Raw genomic sequence first — 20680 nt, forward strand, 5'->3', positions numbered from 1 at the left:
TGTGTAACTGCAGATAGCTGAATTGCTGGATGTCTTAAAAATGTAGATTCTAAAAAGAAAATGAAAATATATACCAGAAAAATGTGACTGTTTAAAATAAATTCAGGGCATTTAAATAATAAAAGTTGCATACTTAATATGCCTGGCACCATTTAAGTATTAATTTTACATATGAAACTGCTGATTGCACAATGAATAGATGTGTTTTGGGCAGATACTAGCCTGTTTTGCTTGTTAAAGCATACATTACATTTCATGAGTAATAAGGAAGTGTTCATTGCCCTTTCTGAAGAAAGAAGCTTCTGGTTTCCTTACTGGTAATAGAAAAATCAAATACCCTAAGCAAATGTCATAAGTAAGATCTAGAAACTGATGAATCAACCTTCCTTTATAGAATACTTAATACAATAATGCCTGGTATCCTCTACTCAATTTATATTCCTGCTTCCCTAAATAAACCTATTTTTGGAAAAGCAACTGTACAAAAGAAACTTAAAAAGAAAAAAAACCTACTCTCCAAAAATCCAAGATGCAAGGTGTGCTGTCTCTGGTTCAACAAGGTACTTGAAATTGTGCTAAATTCCAGGCATGTGAACAATTTTATCAACTCAATAGCACCATTCAGTTGCCTAAACTTAGGTGCACCTTCAGGTAGGAGCTAAACCAGACAGCTAAAAGAGCAGCAAACCCCTCCCCAACACAGGCCAAGCTCAGTGTGGCTGGGACTGCTGCAAGCCCGGTGTGCTGAACACCCAGAGCAGGGAGGTTTTGTTCTAGGAGGAGAATGAGCAGAAGGGGAGAGGAGCTGAGCAATGTGGTCCAACCTCTGCTGGATCCCAGCACCTCCTGCTTGACCTGGTGCACCGGTTCCCTGGGCTGCTGCCAGCTGGCTCCAGCCCACCCCGATCCAGCGAGCAGAGTGGGCGGCTCACAAGAAAGCTTCCAGTCCAAACTTAGAAAAATATTTGCCAACCTCATACAGCAACACTCCAGCACCATTTCCACTCCAGCTAACACAGTGAGAAAAACCCTCTGCAAGGAAGTTCTGCACTGTATTTATTTATTTTGTTGGTTTGCCTGCAGATTTCTGTGTGTGGGTATGATTTCATGAACAGTAACAGCACCAACTCCTTTAAAATGACACTTTTTGGCCCCAACCCAGCCAGGGGTTGACTGTTTGCAGTTCCCAACCTTGAAAGGCTGCAGAGTGGCACTGGACTCCAATTACTGAGATACAGCCATAGACTGCATGCTGCCTTTCTCCTGCACACAGCTGCACCTGCCCCTATCCCAGCTCCCAATGCTCCCACCACACCACAGCCTGCAGCAATCCCTTCCTCTCGTGCCATTTAACATCACCCTGGGAGTTTTAAGTTGGCAATTTGGGTTTGTACTCAATGGTTAAATGTGTGTGAGTATCAAAACAGCTTCCCACCCACCCACCTCCTCTGCTGGGTGCAGGGACTGTGCTACGTGTCTGGTCGGGTGACATGTTGTTAGAAAGATTAAATTTCCCTTCCCCAATTACATAAAATATTAATGTTAATTGAGGTTATTCAGCCTTGATTCTGTTCCTTGTTCCTTTATATAGAAGTGTTCCTATACAGTGACATGAGCATACTGAACTCCAGACAGAAAAACCCACTACATTTATGTTACAATAAACCCTGAACTTGCACCCTAGATAAACTTATCTTTTTGATTAGGAAGATCCTTACATGGAGATTCACCCTTTGTAAGCTTGTTTGTTGGGGTTTGAGTTTTCAGCGTTTTTTCAGGGATTTTTTTTTGTTTGTTTGTTTTGTTTTTAGGATATGTCTTCCCTTTTGCAAGAAAGCACATTAAAATCCTACAGGCTATAAACCTGACTGAGTCTTCAGTGCAAGCTTACATCTCTCCTCTCCCACTCATGCCTTTTTCCAGCTTTTAGTTTGTAGCTGACCAGTGACAGCAGCATCCTCCCCACAGGAGTGAAGAGCAGATGATGTTACACCACCTGAATCTGCAGATAGGTGCAACACCAGTAACAGATTTTAACTTCTTGCTCCCTGGTTATCTTATTTAGCTATTAGCTCTAGAGCCCAAGGACAGCACTTTGTTATCAGTTATTCCACTGCTGATAATTTTCACAGATAATAACCATGTAATTTAAAAATGAAAAAAAAAAATAGATGGGGCACAGAGAAAACACAACAACTCAAATTAGTATGTCCTGTGGAAGAGCCAGCCTTCTTTTAAATGCTAAATAGAATAATGAAGCACTGGGAAAAACCAGTTTATTACATAGAAATCTGCATTACTTGTGTGTGCAAAGCTTTCTGAGATAGATGCTGAGCCTGAGAAGAGTGGTGCATCCTTCAGCCTCTCTCTGTACACATACCAGAGCTCATCACCATTTCCAGGGAGATGGGGATGCCTCCAAAGGCTGCCTACAGGATTTGCCATTTGGATACCCCATGTAAATCCCTGGGTTTTATCTGACACCATTGAAGATACTTGCAAAACACTAAGACACTTACATGGCAAGTTAGAGCCCTCTTTAGGAACTTGTATATAGAGCTGTCAATTGTCATAACAAAAACTTATTAACAATTTTAAATAACTACTGTTATAGTTGTTTCCACGATGACCCCTTACAAACAACCTATTCTTTTTCCTACGTGATTTGACTGTAATCTTATAAAAACAACAAAAAAACCCCAAAACAAACCCCTTTAATAAATGCTACATAACATAAACAGTAATTTCCTCAAAATTAATTTCAATCTATTTCCTTACTGGAAGTCTACAGGACATAAAAACTTCCTGCTCCAAAAGATGCAAGAATGTTTAAAATGACAAAGGAACAAATGGAAACCAGAAAACTGTTCCAGGCTGCAGCAGCACCCACGTGCTAAGTGTGCAGCTGTCTGAAGCAACAGACCTGTAAACAACTCCAGTTAACAACACACTAATTATAATTTATTTATTACACTCTTTGCTCCTATATGCCTGTCCATCTTTTTACTACTATGTTTATTAAACTTAATATATCACACTGCCTACCAACACCTTGTTATACTTTCCCTGAACAGTTTATCAAATATTATCATAGCACTGCAAACTATTATAAAATTGTATGTGACCATATTGATATGTTCAAGCATTAATTTTATCCCAGTGCCACAGAAGTGGCAACCATGTCTGTATTAATGTGTGTGTTTTAAAGTGTATAAATGGGTGAACAGAATTAAAGCTGGACAAATGTCTGTATCTGAGATTTCCTTCCTTTGATTCAGAAAACCATCATGATCTCTTTGTCCAGTATTTTGCAATTCCTTCCTTTTTAATATTTATGTTTCTCATATATTTGGGAAATATTCATGAGTTAACTTTGAAAATATAGATTTTCTATTAATTATAGTTTAATTTTATGTTTTTCAGACAGATGAAACACCTAAGGAATTTTTTCCTTTGTTGAACATACAAACAGGGATTTTTCCTAGATCAGGCTTCTTACTGAAGTTACTTTTATATCAGTTTGTGTCCAACAAAGCTGAAATTGGTGGAGCTGTTGCAAGGGTAGGAATGGCAGTGACAGGCAGCCAGACAAGCACATGTGAGCTGACAACAGGAGCCTGGTTTGTGTGGAAACAAAGCTTCAGAGGTGAGAAAAAGTGGAAGTTGAAGCATATGGTGTGAAAGCTCAACAAAAAAAATAATAAGTAAGTGCAAAGGGTTATATAATTAAGCATATTAAACTGCAATTTATTAGATGCCATTTGAATGCTGCCCTCCCTGGAAGGGGGCCAGCAAAACTCGCCTGCTGTGTTTGAACACTGTAAAGGGCTGATTCAGCTCAAGGAATCAGGAAGCAAGTGTACACAGGGCACACATCTCCACTGCTGAGCCAGGCTGAACTCACCCAAACACCTTTTGGAATGCTACACAGTGTTCAGGTATTTCCATCAGAGACAGTTATCCTGGAGGGAAGCTCAGCATCCCTTCTCAGCAAGAACTACACCCACATCAAATCCTAATTTTCAAAAATCTAGCTATTTTTTGGTCATCTTGTACCACAAGTTGTCCTGAAAGAGAAAGTTGCAGAGGTCAGCATGGGGAAAAGAGAGGATCCATGTGCATGATTCCTTATCAGAGCAAAGGTCTCCTCAATCACGTGGAATCTCACTGTGGCTTCTCTGTGCATAACTGGAATCAGACATCCATGAACTAAACTGATGGGGTAAGCACTCATTTCCCAAAAAAGTGATCCCAGGTCTCTGCCAGCATACAAGATTCTACACTTAGGTAACAACATCCTTGGCAAATTAAAAACCTAAACCCCAAGTCAGTAGGGAGGGCATAAGCCATGTCAGAGGGTCACACAAGCAGCATGAGTTACAAGCTGGAGAATTTGACTCTGCTGAATTAACACGTGGGGATATTGAAGCTGTCTGAGTTGAGGCATCTTAGCAATGCTCTAAAACATCACCTCAAAGCACTTTGCTATGTTCATGTCACCACACAAAGCACTAGAATTAGATATGCAGGAAAACTGGATCACCCTCAAATCACACCTCTTACAAAGCAAGCACAGAAACACATGGTTTGATAGCCCTGCCTGTCATGAGACAAAAGTTATTAAGCCCCATAAACACCAATGTGAGCAAAGAAATTTGCAGAATCAAACCCAGGATCAGACCTGAGACCATCCAGGCTTTGGGGGTTATTTCCCTGGAAACTGGGTCACACCAGGAGGCCCAGCCACCACTCCCACCACAAACAAAGCAAATCTTTGGAAGAGCCTGGTGAAACAGTTTCAAAACACCCAACTGGAGAAGCTACAAAAACCCAAGTTACACACTTTCATGCCACACTGCGCCAGCTAAATCACTTGGGAAAGGACAAGTGAGCAACTATTCAATAAAAGTATATATTAATGGGGTCATATAATTAAAAAAGTAATAATAGATACACATCAACTTCCCCCTGTTCTTGGAAATATCCAAGACCCTGCTTTAGCCCCAAAGGGAAATACTTTACCAAGTTAGATCATTAGAGAACACAGATACATAAAATAAACTTCTATGCAGTCTTAATTACAGAAGCCACTACTGCAACAACCAGACTTGGGATATAATCCTATTAACAGTAACACAAGTCTGTGAAGTTACTTGTTAAGTCAACTTTTTCTCTGTGAATAAATTGCAAAGGATATAATTTCTGGGACAGAATAAATTCTTGAAATTAGTGAGTAACTTATGCGTTGCTCCCCTGCTCCAAGAACACATTATTTATTTTTACCATGACACAGAGAAGTTATTAATCTGCTGCCTTCCATTCCAACAATGGGAAATGCTGTAAAATGCACAGACACCTGCATTACAGCACATTTCAGTTCCACTTTATATCAGTCATAAACATCTCTGTTTTGGACATCTCTTCAAAACAAATGCTCCAAGCACACTGTGCATAGCATGCAATTTTATGAAACTATAAAAGTTCTTCACTGTTAATTACACAGACAAATGTCTCATCACACATTTGATTACCAGGATAATATAATTAGTTTTCTGCATTAACCTTTCAAACATAGAGCCTGAATTTCAAGTTGAAAGCATTGTAAAAACACTCAGTCTGGAAGTATACTGTATTTCCACTTTTTGGTGTTGGTAATAAAAATATTAAGACTGAAAAAAAACTATATGGTGTATGCAAAAGATTTTTTTTTAATAGACTGTGTAAGTTTAATCATCACTGTCCACAAGACACAAGTGTACATGGTCCCTTCAAGGGCTTGTAATACCAAGTCTGGGCTAGCACCCCTATGACTTTACTGGAAAAATGGAAGTCAGGTCTGTTTTAAATTTCACCCATGTTTGAGGTTTAAGCATTTCACTCTGGGCTGCCTCCTCCTTCTCAGGCTGAGCAGCCTGTCCTGGTACCAGATAATTAAGCCATTTCCTTCAAAACAAAAGACATGCCAGTCCTCATCCACAAAATACAGCAGTGATATTCCACATTCCCTTGGAATCTTGTAAAGCCTGTGGTTAGCATGTCCTTCATTTGAAAGATGTGACTTCTTGTTCATCATCTTATCAGAACAAAGGACTGGGGGAGAGGACAAGCCACCCCATCCCCACTCCCAGCACTGCACTACATGAGAAAACTTCCCAAGCTCTATTCAGACAGCACTTGGACTCTACACCATTGCAGCATAGAGCTCATATCCAGTACCATGTTCCTTTAATTGCACTGAAGCTTTCTCCAATTTTCTCCAATTGTGCCCATCTATGCTGGTACAAAAAAGACCATCTAGGTTCATCAGGTCCTTCTTGACATCTCATCCTTATTTTATTTGTAAATTAAACAAACTGGATTCTTGTGATTTACTCATTTACCCTACCAGCTCCCCTCTTCTCAACAGCAGTTTTGAGTTAACATGCTCAATTTCCAAATCCCATTCATCATAAAGTTTCACTCATTTAGACTGCCACCAACATTTTACCTTCCCTAAAGGTAACAGTTTCAATGCTGTATCACAGCATCCATTCCATACTAAAGGCTGCATCACATTGAGGTTTCAGCTGCTGATCCCATGGATCACTTAAACTGGAGAACAAACTTGACTCTAAATCACCAAGTTGGAATAAACATCTTCCACAGATAAATTTTGGCACAAAGCAGTGAAATCAAGTGAAGCAGTGATTACACCCTGACTGTACCTGATAAGGAAGATCCTTGATAGGATTCACATTCTTAAAGGTTAAATTCTGACTGACTCTTGAAATAGCTGAACTTGAGGCACTTAAATGCCAGAACACTTTCAGTCACAATGAAAAGCTGGACTTACTAAAAAAGAAAAACCCAAACAAACCTAAGGGCAACAAAACCAAGCCAAAATCAAGATCAGTGGGTCTGACTTGCAGCACAAATGTCAAAGCACAGACTTCTGCACATTCTTAGAGCACCCTGGCTGATGCCTAATTCTTGCTAGAATGACTTCTCATGACTTAAGAGTTGGAAGAAAAAGTAAACTTGTGGTGGAGCTCACTCCATCAGGTTTATCAGACTTCACCAAAAGTGTTTCCAGAACATGAAATCCAAACACAAAGCACAGCAGTGGCCTTTGCTTCTCCTTGGGAATGAGAGTAGGGAAGAAACACTTGCTCAAATGGTGAAAATATGAGAAGGGAATTTAAGGCAGCTCCAACCCCTGGTTTAACACATCCTCCTATTTTCTCCCATTTGCTTCTGACCTCTAGAAGAGGATGTAGCACTATGAATTTAGGAGACAAAGGCATTTTGCATGCAGAATAACTTCAGGTGCCAATTCCCACATTTCATTGCTACTTGCTGGCTCCAGGGGGCAACACACACAGGCTCCAGAAACCTTAAATCACCCCACAAAAATGGTTTGGCTCCTGGTGCTGAAAAGGAGAGGCAGATATTCCCAAGTTTCTTGGTGCAATGGCATCTGCTTTCTCCAAAGCCTGACCAGAGTGTTCACAAGCTTGCTTTATACAGCTCAAAAAACTGGCCCCTCCTTCTCTGAATTTAGCCTGCCAAGAGGGGCTTTATCCAGGTGAGGCTCTGGATGCAACTGGAAGGGGATAGAAGCAGGAAAGGAAGAAGCACTCTGCAGCTGAGGAGTTATAGAGGATAAAAAGCACACAAGAAAGGTAAAGGTTCACTGATAGACAGTCACTGATGTGCTGTAATACATATCATGCTGCAGACTCTATATTACTTCTGTATTTTCTTTACACATTTTAAACTGTTGATTTAATTTAATTTTGCCATGCCAGGATTAGCAGGCAAGCTCCAGAGGTGAAAGGACATTACATTAAGACAGCACATTAATCCTCTATCCCACCCAAGGCAGAAGCAAAACCAAACAAATAGCAGCTTCCTGGAAATTGAATTTCTGTTATCCAGATGTCAAAGATGTAATACCCCAATTACACAAACTATTGCCAGTGAAGCATGCCAGGGAATATGCAATGTAAATGGGGTGAGCACAGAGCTGCAAAACTGCAGAGTCAGCATCTGGCTCTCTGAGTGAGTGATAATTAGCACTGTGTGTAGACACTAATAAACATTTATGTCTGAAATTACAACTTTTAGCAGTGTTAATAAAGGATATATTGGCAATTCATAGAATAAAAGGGTCTTGAAGAGAATGTCATATTAAACAATGGCAGGCACTTTCTGTGCTTGCACAGAGGTTTTTTCCTCCCTAATTGCAAATGGCCACGCAATGTTGCCTGAAAATTAATCAACACAAGCACATACCTAAAAAAACTGGTTGTGTTTCTTTGGTCTCCCCATTAACATCATTGCTGTAGTCAGAGATCTTATATATCTCATGATGGTAATCTGGAATGAAAAACGATAAAAAAAATTAGAATTCAAGTGATCTGGAAAAAATGAACACTGAACACATTGCTACAGTTTTACAACACAATTTATCAATATATCTGCAGTTTATTTCATGTACATCAAATTAACCACAGAAAATGTGCTCTGTATCAGCACCTCCTAAAAACCTTTGCTCACACTGGAGAGACTCAGCTCAAATATTTCACAGATTTTAGGGAATAGCTACGCCTGCCCTAAATTACTGTGTTCATTTTCACAGCAAATTATCCCACCAGATGCCAATTATCTGGCTTCTTGCTTTACAGAAGGAAAGCAGATTTATAATGAAAACTTTACCTTCCCAGAGACCAAGGCAAACTTTCAAACTTCACCTCAGTAAGGAATCAGCAATGTACACCAGGGCTCTATTGCTCAGCTTGACTCATACTGATGTCACTGGCCTCCCAGTTCTGAAGAAAGGAGGATCAGTGACACCTTAGGATATTCACCTCTAGAAATTAATGCCTGTAATGACTTGAAGAATTAGCACTGGCATCTCATATGTTACAAGATATTAAAAAAAAATCACCACTGAGTTTCTATTTTAAATAAAAGAATATTTTACTGTGAAGGTCTCTGTTATAGCACCGGGCAGGTGTTCACCAAAACCAGAGCTTTGTTTACACAGAGAGAAATAGTAAGTCCAAGTAAAAAAAAAGTCACTCAAGGCAGCTCTCGTGGATGCTATTTCTGCCTCTGACACTGGCACACACTCTGTCCTTCAGCAAATCACTCAAGACTGAACAATATATTCAGTGTCTTGAAAGAGCCACCTCCCCACCTCACTCCTTCCATGCCCTCCCAGTTCCCAACGCTCTCAGTTACTCCCTCCTGAAACTGGTTTTATGTTTGCTTGCCTCACAAAAAGTGAGGCAGAGATTAACTCATAGAAGGGACTTTGGGAGGATTCACTTAAAAAGGTGCAACACAAGTGGAGGGCAGCAGAAGCAGCTCCTTCCACAAGCAGCACACCAGCACCTCTGGCCAAACAGGCACAGGACTGGAAAAGGCTCCTGGAAGTCACTTTTTTCTTAGGTGTGTTTATTTGTACAGCACAACTGTCTCAAAGGCACAGGAGGAGGAACAACCCAGTATGTAAACTAAAACTGAGCCTAACACAGCAATTCTATGGAATGAGAAATGCCTGGAAAGAAAATGAGGGGGAAACAACCCAGAACACACCACAGAACTGGAGAGGTCAGGGATGAGGTGCTACACAAAGGATTCCTCTGCTTCCCGAGCACACCCAGCCTATGAAATGGGTAAAGGTGAGGTCTGAGCTATGACATAGAGGAAGTAAAAGCTTCTTTTATGGGACTAAACTGGCAGGGTTTGTGCTGCCTTCCAGGATCACCAGCTGTCCTGTGGAGCAGAGGGTGTGATGAAGTGGCTTGGTGGGCACCTGATGGCCACAGCCAGGCAGGGTCTACCTGCCACACTCTGCACCTTCATCCTCTCAAGGACATTCAAGATCTGTGGAAGAAAGTAAGTGGAAACTAGGACTTAAATGACTTAGGGACTCATGGTCCTTAGATATACAGATTACACCCAGTTTCTTCTCTAGCACTTCCCTGTACATCCAGCTGGGCACAATATTCTTCTGGTCTGCAGCTGCTGCCTTAAAGTCACCACATTTCACCTCAGAGGTGACTGTGGTTTAGCACAGCAATGGACTTTTTCTTGGTTTGGTCACTATTGATAATTGTGATAAGGTGCTCAAAATAATTTTTGGGACAGAATAAACATTGTATGGGCACACATCAATAGCAGATGGTGTGTTACCAACCAATTCATACAGCATAGCCTTTTCTCTTTGGTTTCATTCTTCTGCCTTGGATGATACAGTTTTCCAGTCCAGGCACTGGAAAACTGTATCAATTTCACAACAGTAAACACTAACCTGTGACATTACAGAGTAACTCCTGCAAGAGGCAAAAGCCAATTACAAGAGACAACTATTTATACATAATTATCTTTCTAATCAACTGTGATAGAAAAGAGTATGAGAGTGCAGACTCACATACAAAACCTGATTTTTATCTCCTCCATTCTCAAAGCAAAAAGATATAATTTTCTCTCTAGCATATGCTTTTAGTGTACCTTTGTATTTGATTCTCTACATGCAAAAAGAGACCACAGATAAAATATTATTAATAACGTACCATCATAACTGGATTTACCTATTAAAATAAGGTTAAATAGATTGTCTCATACACTGAGGCATATCTAAACCTGTAAGAAGTGGCAACTGAGATTAGCATAATAGTAACCTATTTTTGGCAAATACTCTTTTTACAGGCCCGTTAGGACGGAAAGAAAAAAAAAGCAAAATTTCAGCTTTGTTTTTCCATTTTGCTTTCACCGCCTCCATGCTCCAGCCCAGTCATGCACTAACTCTGCCTCCAAGTTAGGAGCATGTTCAGTACCAAAAGCCCACAAAGCAAACTCGTTCTCTGTAAAATTACACCCTTGATGGGTTTGCTAATGGATACAGACCTCCAATGCATTTCAGACACGTCTGGCAAGTCCCTGCCCCTTTAGTTTTAACAGGGACCATGTGCGATGCCCCAGACTCCCCTACCACGATACACCAGTCATTATTTACTACTCCCACCAAGTGAGTTTATTTCCATCTTTGAATTTCTTCATTTCAAATGTAATTTTTGCAGAGCACTCCTCAGACAGCAAGTCTTGACACTCGTGTGTGTGTCCCCCTTTTCACCAGCGTGACATTACACCCAAGCAGTCACCTGCCTTGAACTTGGCATGCAGGACACACACAGCGTTTCATGGAGATATTCCCGTCCAATACTTGAGAACACAAAAGGAGAAACGATCTCGAATCAATTCCATCAGGGCAAAAACATCTCATCGGCTAGAGAAGGGATAAATGCCCAACCAAAATAAATCCCTAGGGCTGGGAAGTCCACCTGTGAAAATGCCTACCAGCGGCTCTATCTTTTTTCCCCTTTAATTAAAGAAAACAACAACAAGAAGACTGAAACACAGAGCTGTGCTTCTTGCCCGACATGAATTCAAATATTTCTCCCCTCACGATCCCTTTTAAAATATCCTCTTTTCCAAAAGCAAACACACCCCGAGCGAACAAGTTACACGCCAGCGGCTCTCCCCTGCCCACGTACAATTAATTACCTGCGTGGATTTTTAATAAAGCGATCTCGATTCAGCTTTTCTTTGAAATACAAGGATGTACACAGACGAGGAGAGGAACAAAACCACCCCAAATACAATAAATCCACAAGAGTTGAATGCTAAGGAGCTCTGTCGCTGCTCAAGTGTCATTATTTTTTGCTCGCTTCCCGATTTTTTCTTCCTCCCCCCCGCCCAAGCAGGATTCACCACTAAACACGATCCAACTTTATTTTGTGCAAGGTTCTCTGCTTGGAAAAAAATAACACGTCCACCTGAGGTGGTGGTGGGGAGGCTTGAGGTGGTGGTTTTGCAACAACACGTAACACACATGCAAAAAAATAATTAAAAAAAGAAAGAGGAAACGGGAAGGGGGAGAAAGAAATAAAATTAAAAAAAAAAAAAAAAAAAAAGATAGGCGTGCAATGGTTTCGGGGAGTTCAGGCGGAGGATTGCGGAGTTCAATAACAGAGCCGGGAGGGAGCGGCGGCCCGGGGGCGCCGGCGTTTCATAACGCCCCGCTCCCCCCGGGGCAAAAGTCGGGGCTGCCCCCGGCCAGCGAACAAAGCCCGGCCGCCCCCGCCTTACCTTCGTTGACCAGTTTAAAGCTTTGGGATTTCCTGCTCCTCTTCCTCTGGGCGAACTCCATGGTGCGGACAGGAAGGAGCGGGGCGGACACAGGACCGAGCTCCGTCCCTCCGATCAGCAATACACGCGGGGGTTGGGAGAGACGGCGGCTCCGGCGGCGAATAAAGGGATCCGGGACAAGTTGGCTCCGGTCTCCCCCCCGCTCCCGCCCCGAACTTTGAGGAAAAGCGGGGTGCGGCGGGGGGAGCCCCGCGGGGGCGATGCCGCCGCCTTCCCCCCCGCCGGCTGCGCGGCCGCGGCCCGGCGGCGAAGGGCGGCCCGCAATGGCTTCGCCGCCGGCGCCGGGACCCCGGTGCCACCTGCTGGGGGAAGGAAGGCGGCGGTTCCGCCGGCCGGGAGCCGCCGCCACCCCGGGGCCGGCCCGCCGCCACTCGGCCCCGCCGCGGGCTGAGGGCGAGGGGCTGAGGGGCAGCGCCATTTTGTGTCCCCCTCCCGCCGCGCGTCTCGCACACGGGCACCGGCGCTGCCCGCTCGGCACCGCGGTGCTGCCCGCGGCTCCCCTCAGGGGCTCGGCGGGGGGAACTCCTCGTGTTTAACCGGACCGGGCCAGGGCCGGCGGGGAGGGGGTTGAAGTTGGCGTGCGGAAGTGGGTAAACCTCAGGAACCGATGGCAACACCTGTTTGTTGCCGTGTTTTACAGGGATTATCGCAGCGATGTGTCCGCTGGTGTCATGGACCGAGGCCTGGAGAAGAGCGCCGAGCCGCCAGCTGGGCTGAGCTCTGCCAAACCTGGATCGCCTTAGCGAGAGGAAGGGAGTCCCTCGGCCAAAACCTGGATCGCCTTAGCGAGAGGAAGGGAGTCCCTCGGCCAAAACCTGGATCGCCTTAGCGAGAGGAAGGGAGTCCCTTGGCCAAAAACTGGATCGCCTTAGCGAGAGGAAGAGAGTCTCGGCTCTCCAGAGGAGCGAGATTTAGGGCGTCTGGCAGCCCTCCCGACGGTCACCGTGAGGTCACTGCAGCCATACGGCTGGCCCAAACACAGCTGAAATTAGTGCTTTGATTTATTCACCACTTGACGCCTTCAGCCACACTTCCAGTTTGCTCACTGTGCTAAATTCACTGAGGGTGGAGTGTTTTTGGTTTTTTTTACAGCCGAGAGTGCTTTTGCCTGTTGCCTGTAGAGAAAGGACCCAGGCGTTTACAGTTATGACTGCTGATAACTGCAAACACAGCTCCGATCATCATCTTGTGTTTTACATGTAGTCAGACTGTGTTGTGACAAGGAGAAGACTGTGTGATACTTGCATACGCCTACTTGAACAGATGCAAATGCAGATCTTGCCTTGGTCTCCTCAGAGTACCCAGGAGAATCCCGTTAGCTCCAGTAATATTGACCGACCCTATCACTTGGAATAATGATATAAAATGAACAGGAGGGAAGCAAATTGAATACTAACAGTAGCAATTTGTATCCTAACTGTGTGCATGGACATAGTCAGACCTGAATTCTTCAGTGCAAGGTGCCATCCAGACACCACACAGAGGGTATACGTAGTTCTAAAAAGAAAAATTGGGAAATAGCCTTAATGGTGAAGCAATATCAGAAAATATGCCTAATGGTAAAATTTATTATATGCTGCAAAATTAAATTCACGAGGGAGGTTATGGAAACCTCACAGATTGGGTAGGGGTGTAATTTTCTATTAAATTGCTAAGTGGAAAATCCCAGAGGCAATCAGTATGCTACTTTTGGAATTTTCCTAAACTTCTCTGTAAGACTTTATGAAAGGAAACTGGGCTAACGTACTATTTAAAATCCTGCATTATATATTTTTGGGAGGATGCTGAAGCAGCAAAGGTAGATGGATGTCATATGCTGTTTGCTGGATTTTGTGGGTCCAGTTAATCTCTGGTACAGTGTAATGAAGTCGGGTCTGAAATGCAGCAGCAGTGTGCCTAAATTTTTCCTACAAAAAGTGTATTTTCTCTTTTTTTTTTTTCCCTCCCCAAACAGTCTGCTGATTCCTGTCTGCTAACTAACTTTATTTACAGGACTTAAATGCTGAAGCTGTTTGACTCTCATCCTTCCTGGGACAATAGGAGAATTTTTATAAAGCATAAGGCCCTCATTTACAGTTCAGCTCACATGATGAGCTTTATCCTGCATTTGCCAAAGGAATGTGCTACAAAAATCTTTTCTATTTTCCTCTGTTACTCAATTTTGTGAAACATTCTGGGATATAATTTATGAAAATGTGATGGCAATGTTTTATCAGCTGCTCTCTTACTGCTTTTAGTTCTTCCTTCCCTGTGCTGATATTTTGCTTAAAGGGGCACTCGTGGCTTTAAATGACATTTCAGCCTGGGCAATGCAGTTTCCAGTAATGTTTTCCAAGAGTTAGCACATCCCCTTTTCCACTGATATTTCTGATTTTCCTTTTTGTGAGTTAGAGTTTCATGCAGAATAAGCCTGATCCTGCAAGCTAGCCTAATTATGGTCACTCAGATGAATAAATCTTTGCAGCTTTCATTTCTGAAAGTAGGAGCCAGTGTGGATACCACAGCCCCAATCCTGCCATCTCATCTGCATAAAAGTGAATTAGAAACTAGGACAAGGTGACTTTAGGTCAAAGTCTTGTAGTTATCCATACAACATGGAGGAGGATCCTGTAGCTGGAAGCAGCTTTCTGTCCTGCACTGCTGGTGCTTCTCAGCTGGGACTGAGAAAAAACTCCCCAAACCCAAAGGCTCCCACGTACAGGGAGCTGTGAGTCTGTTGTTGGGCATTTTGGGGTGGGCATCCTAAAACTGGGCTGGGATCATCTGCTCATTTGTCACAGGCCACCATTGCATTATTCCAGCTGGAGAAATGCAGAGATGAAAGTCCTCTTTATCCCACTAGAATGGCTGCCTTGTGTCACCCTAGATAGTCACTGCCTGCATCACTGTGGCAGCCAAGTGACAGGATAAAGTGCACACTGGCTCTGGGGGCAGACAGCTTTTAATTTCATCTTTTATTTCAGTTTCTGTCTCAGTATCATGTTGTTATTATTACGTATTAAGAACCCATAGGTCTTTTTTTTTTCTGGTGAAAATATGAAAAATTTGAGCATTTTGTATCTATTCATGAATGGTTTAAAAGTATTTCCTCAAATTAAATGAGAAATGTGTTTTTCAAAATGCCATGAAATTAGCCAGCTAAATAAGGGCTTTGTCTTGCAACTTGTCCCAAGTCAGCATGATCATCTCTGATGATTTCTTAGTTATTATGCTTCAAGTTACTTTCAAAATATCCCTTCCCCATTCTAACTGATAGTAATTTTTCTGGTGTGCAAAATACTTTTCTTTTTCATTTCAGATCATGAGCTAACTGATTAAATATAATTAATTTAGTAATATTTCAATATTAACAGCAGCAGTGCTCTTCACACAGGATGTCCCAGACTTTTTGTTTCCAGGTGAGTCTAGTTCCTGATAATATTTTATTATTCAGAAGTAGGATAGGTAGGTGGGATATAGTAGGTATAGGACAAAGATGCCTAAAGAGTCCTAGAGCTGAGGAGCATTAAATAAGTGTACTAAGAACCACTTCAGCTTTTCAGTTGGAAAAATTATAGTGGAGAAAGTCTCATAAACTCAGTGAGTGATTTGATCTGAGGCTTAGTTTAATGTCAAGGAATTCATGTGAGGCTGTGTGAAGTGGGAAGAGGCTGCTGACTGTCACATTAATAGCACCATGATTAGCACTCATCCTGGAGCCTGATGAGGTTCTGTGTGGTGTTAGGGAGCAAGAGAAGGGTGAAGAGGTAAATTGGACGCCAGGAGCTGTGCAGGTGACAGGTTAATAGGTGAGCTATTTTGGTTAGTTATGTGTAAGGATTGGCACTGAGGATTTTATAAGCTGTAGTAGAGTTTCCAGTGGTGGTTTTGAGGTCATATGACATGTGTGGGCAGTGCTTAGCCCCAAAGCTGACAATAGGCCACGTTGTGCTCTGCTGTCTCACTACAAACCTTCCCTTTCAGCAGGCTCTCAGGCTGCCATATCCAAGGACTCAGAGAGGAAGGTGTCTGGATGTCCTGAAGAATTCTGAAGTCAGGAGTGCAGTTTAACTTGTTAACCAATCCTCCTTAAGTTTTCCCTGTACCATTTGAGTCACGGTATTAACATTTCATGTCCCTTTTTCTTTTGGAACACAGTTTTGAAATGCCTTCTTGTCCATCCTGCTGCTTGTTAATCTTTCTCATATAAAATTTAAAGAAAAAAATTACAGGACAGACCAATGTTTTCATCTGTTTGCCAGCTCAGGGAGACCAAAACATTCCAGAACTGTTTCAACAATAAAGAATATAACTGAATCTATGTACAAAGTGTTCTTTGTGTGTGCAGTCACAAACCCTCTGGACATTTCCATATCAGAATGCAAACCTTCTAAACATTTCCATATCAGAATGCAAACCCCCTTTTGACTGTAAGATTGGACCTTCCCCCTCCTTTTTGAATTTATGTACAGCTTGGACTAAGGTAGCAAGGAAGGGCACTGTGTTGTAAGAGTCAATGCTTGATGGTCACCCACTCTGATCCAATACTTGTGGGATAGTTGGATATTAAGTCATCCTTAGGACAAATCAGTGTTTGGATTTGAATTCTGGGAATGGAGAGGAGAAAAAGGTGTCTAAGAAACAGATGTGGTTGAAGGGTGAAGAAGAAAAGGTCTCAACAATGCTCTTTTTTATGAAAGAGGATGTGGGAGAGTAAAAGAGATCTGTCCACATGGACATCCTCTGCTTCTCTGCAACATGGAGAAACCATGGCTGAACTAATTTTGGCCTTACAACCCAAGTCCTTCAAGGCAGCTGAGGACAATGTGAGTAGGGCTTGTTATTTTGCCTTGAAATTTGAACTTTTCTGCTATATAAAGAGCAATATAGTGCTTAGAAGTTTTAGACTGGATGTGTCTTTGCATCACTACCACCTCTGCCTAAGAGATGAAATGTAAAGCCAGGCTGGTGTCCTCAGAAACGGCACATTTGAGCTTTGGGTCCTCCCAGAGTCACTGTCAGTGATGCCAGCCCAAGCACAGCAGTCAGCACTCCCAGATCTGAGGGATGATTCAGGCACAAATTGCAGCAAGCTCAGCTCAGGGTCCAGCAGCCCAGTGAGCCCCTGCTAGGGAGAGCTCCAAGAGGGTCATGCTGCTAATCATTCCTCCATTTTGGTGTGTTTGCTTCAGCCACAGCAGCTGAAGGCAGATGTAAGAGTGCAATCACTGGAGCTATGGATGGAAAACGAATGCAGCCTCAGCTGCAGGAACAGAAGCCTTTAACACCATTAGGCAGCTCCTCGAGGCTGTGGGGTGAAGCCCAGGCAGCAGCCATGCTCCTCCAAGTCCTGACTGAGCCTGATGTGGGCATGTTGTGCTGTGTCCCCAGCCCAGCCTCTCTCAGTTTCCAGCTTGCCACAGGGACTTGCTCTCCATGTCTCGATTCTGCCTTGATCCTCTTCCATTTCTCCTGCCACACATTAGTAAATGCACTTGCAGTGAAATCAATGGGAGTTTGAAAACTAAAAGTAATGTGTGCTTTGGTATGCTACTAATCCACTTATTTGGATCCTCTTACTGCTCCTCTGGGCTGCCCTGATCCTCTCTATCAGCCCACCCAGCTGCTCTGATCTGCTCTCTAAACTTGTGCTGTGGCTATATTAGCATCCCTGTCAACTCACAGGGCTGCTGCCTCAACGCCATCAATCCCCTCTCCCAATGAGAGTTTCTCTCCCAATAATCCCTGTAGCTCAGAATACTGATGCAAACTAAAATAAATTCATGAAAAGTTGCTGCATCTCCTACTAAGATGTTCTATTTTCCTAAATGTTTTCCAACAGTACTTATATTTCAGGCTGGTGAAATAGCTTCAGACACATTCATAGCCACCTGCCTGCTTTTCAGTTCTAAAAAATAAAATTTCATTGCAAGGTACAATGGAGTTCAAAATCTACTCACACATGCACTTTTTAAAGAGAGATTATGGGAATTTTAAATCTCTGTCAGGCTGCAGACTGACAACATCTGAAAAAGGTGCTTTTATTCAGCAGTAAGATACATACAGCAGCATTTTCATTAATGTGACCCCCCCTGGATTTACCTTCAGAGATGTGTAGATACTGAAGACTCCATCACCCATTCAATCCCTGACCTCTCTGCTGAGGCAGCCAGTGCACCTGCATGGGCATTTTCTCTGAGATGGACACATCCTGCAGGGATCACACTGACAACACAGAACTATGATCATTTAGCAATAACTTTGAGAGATTTCTTGCCTGTGTTGAATAGAAGCTAATGAACTCAGAAGTACAATACTTTATGCTCAACCATTTATCTTCTATATGCATTAAAGTGGAAGAAAAATAGATGTTTTATGTGCTTTTATACCATCCAACAAGATCTATTTGGTGTTTGGATGGTGTCTGTTAATACAGCTAAAATGTCTCAACCCCAAGGGATGTTAAGTGTAGATATCCCTTTGGGGAAAAATGCAGTGCATGCAGTTTGACAACACAGTCTGTATTTGCAGGGCTCAGTCCTGTAACTGCACCTTTCCTGGAAAGACTTTGTTGTTTGGGTATGTGGTGCAAACTGATGCTGGGAGTAAGGATGTTCAATGCTTCACATCATTTGCCCTGCACTGCTGGAGTGCTAGAAAGAACAGCTACAAAAATACCAACAACAGCAAAAAAACCAAAACCAAAGCAACAAAAAAAGGCAGCGTGACCATTTTCCTCCAAGATGTTTTGGATTCTTTAACAGCCACAAACGGCCACTGCTGTCAAAAAAGCACAGTCTCCCTAGTGACATCTTGGGACCAATTCCTTAGGGACTCTGATGACACAGTGCCATTAGCTGAGTCACAAATACTGTTCCTGAAACAACAGAATTTTCATCAGATATCTCACATATCAGCCAGTTTGGCAATAATTAGCTGTTCTTAAATGCAAAGCTTTTTAGAAGCAACAATGAGTTTTTTACACCACCTCAGTTTTACAGATAATAAAGCTGCTGGGATAGGAAAGACTCACTCCTATAGACAACTTAAACAATGCTCATAAATATTCCCTGGTCAAAATCAGAGAATAATTAACAGCCAAATATTATTTCAAGTGTGTTTCTAAAAGCCACACAAGCCTCACTAACCAGTAACATCCACATGGATGTCACCACTTTCCTATTTTAACAGTGCATTCCAGAGGTGTGTCCTGGCAGACAGCAGTTGCAGGGGTTGACTTACCATGAGAACTAATCAAGTGATACTTTAAAAAGCAAAGCAAACCAAATTCAAATGCTGCCTTCATGATACACAGATGCCATACACTTTAGAAGATTTATGTTAGAAATGTGGGAACCTTTTTTCTGCCATTTCCTCCCCAGTGAGCTTTCCTTGTCTTTGCAGTATGATTTGGACACCTGTGGTAGAGCACTGCCTCCAATTTCTTCCTCAGCCTTCTCTGTAGCTGAGTGTTTCTCTGACTGTGATCTCCTGGAGACTGTGTGCTGTTTGGAAAGGTGAAAGCCCAGAGTGGCTGAAGTTGAGTAAATGGAGGGGATGGGCCCATCCCCAATATCAGGGTTGTAGGGAAGTGCAGTTTGCAATCCTTAGCAGCAATACTGACACCTCTGATAGAACACCTGGAGGTACCTGTAAGCAAAGGAGATGTGGGGGCAAAGAATGGGGAATTGGGTGGTTAATCCCTCCCAGAAAGTTAAGGACTGCTTTAATAAAAAATGAAAAGACAGACTGTGTGTAGAGCTCCCTTTGCCAGAAATGGACATACTTAGTCATGGTGTAAAGGCAATTTTATCCAATGTCTTTTTTGGTATAGTGTTTTGAAGATGAATAAAAGGAACCATGTACTTATCTGAAAAGGGTTGCCAAGAATCATCTGTGCCCTTGTTACTTGAAATGAGTTCTGCAATCTTGGTCAGTTGCAAGGCATCAGTTCTGCCTTCTGTGTGTGAGTGAAAGCATATGCTGGCTGAACTGGGGGTTTCCCTGTTCTAATATCAAATAGATAAGTGAAACTGGATGCCCATAAAGATATGACCTGAAAACAACTAAATGTAAACTGAATACAACCACTGAGAGCAGTCAAAATTATTCTGATCCGTTTTACCACTTTGGCAAATAGATGACATCTGGGTTATTTGAGTGAAACTGGGTTATTTGAGCTGCCTTCCATAATCTGTCTGCAGGTTGGCAGTTGGCTTGCAGCAGATAAAGCTGAGCAATCACTAAACCAGCTAGAAATTGGAATAAAACACCTCATGTATGTTTTAAGCTTCTATTTCTATTCCTTACAAGGCTCTTACAAATGTTCCAAGATTTGGAATAACTTCTAGATTTCCCTTTCCAGTCTTGATTTCATATTTAATGTTGTGAAGGAAATTACTTCAAAGTAGCTTTGTGGTTAACTCTGTGGGGTTGTTCCAGAGGTCTGCAGAAACATGGATACGGGGAAAACATGGGTAACACTATTGCTTCCAGACCCAAG

General features: G+C 42.6%; 1 protein-coding gene across 1 annotated transcript in view; it reads right to left on the reverse strand.

The window, feature by feature from the left end:
• Positions 1-12375, reverse strand: part of BEND7 (BEN domain containing 7) — a 46391-nt gene extending 34016 nt beyond the window's left edge. The window contains exons 1-2 of the mRNA XM_054287546.1: positions 12139-12375; positions 8275-8358 (exon numbers count right to left, since the gene is read on the reverse strand). Of these exons, the coding sequence (XP_054143521.1) occupies positions 8275-8358; positions 12139-12199 (145 nt within the window). The 5' untranslated portion in view covers positions 12200-12375. The remainder of the gene's footprint in view (positions 1-8274; positions 8359-12138) is intronic.
• Between the last annotated feature and the right edge of the window lie 8305 nt (positions 12376-20680).

The sequence above is a fragment of the Melozone crissalis genome, unplaced genomic scaffold, assembly GCF_028551555.1.
Source record: "Melozone crissalis strain CALT ecotype California unplaced genomic scaffold, PUWL_Pcris_2 ptg000059l_1, whole genome shotgun sequence".
NCBI classification, from domain to species: domain Eukaryota; kingdom Metazoa; phylum Chordata; class Aves; order Passeriformes; family Passerellidae; genus Melozone; species Melozone crissalis.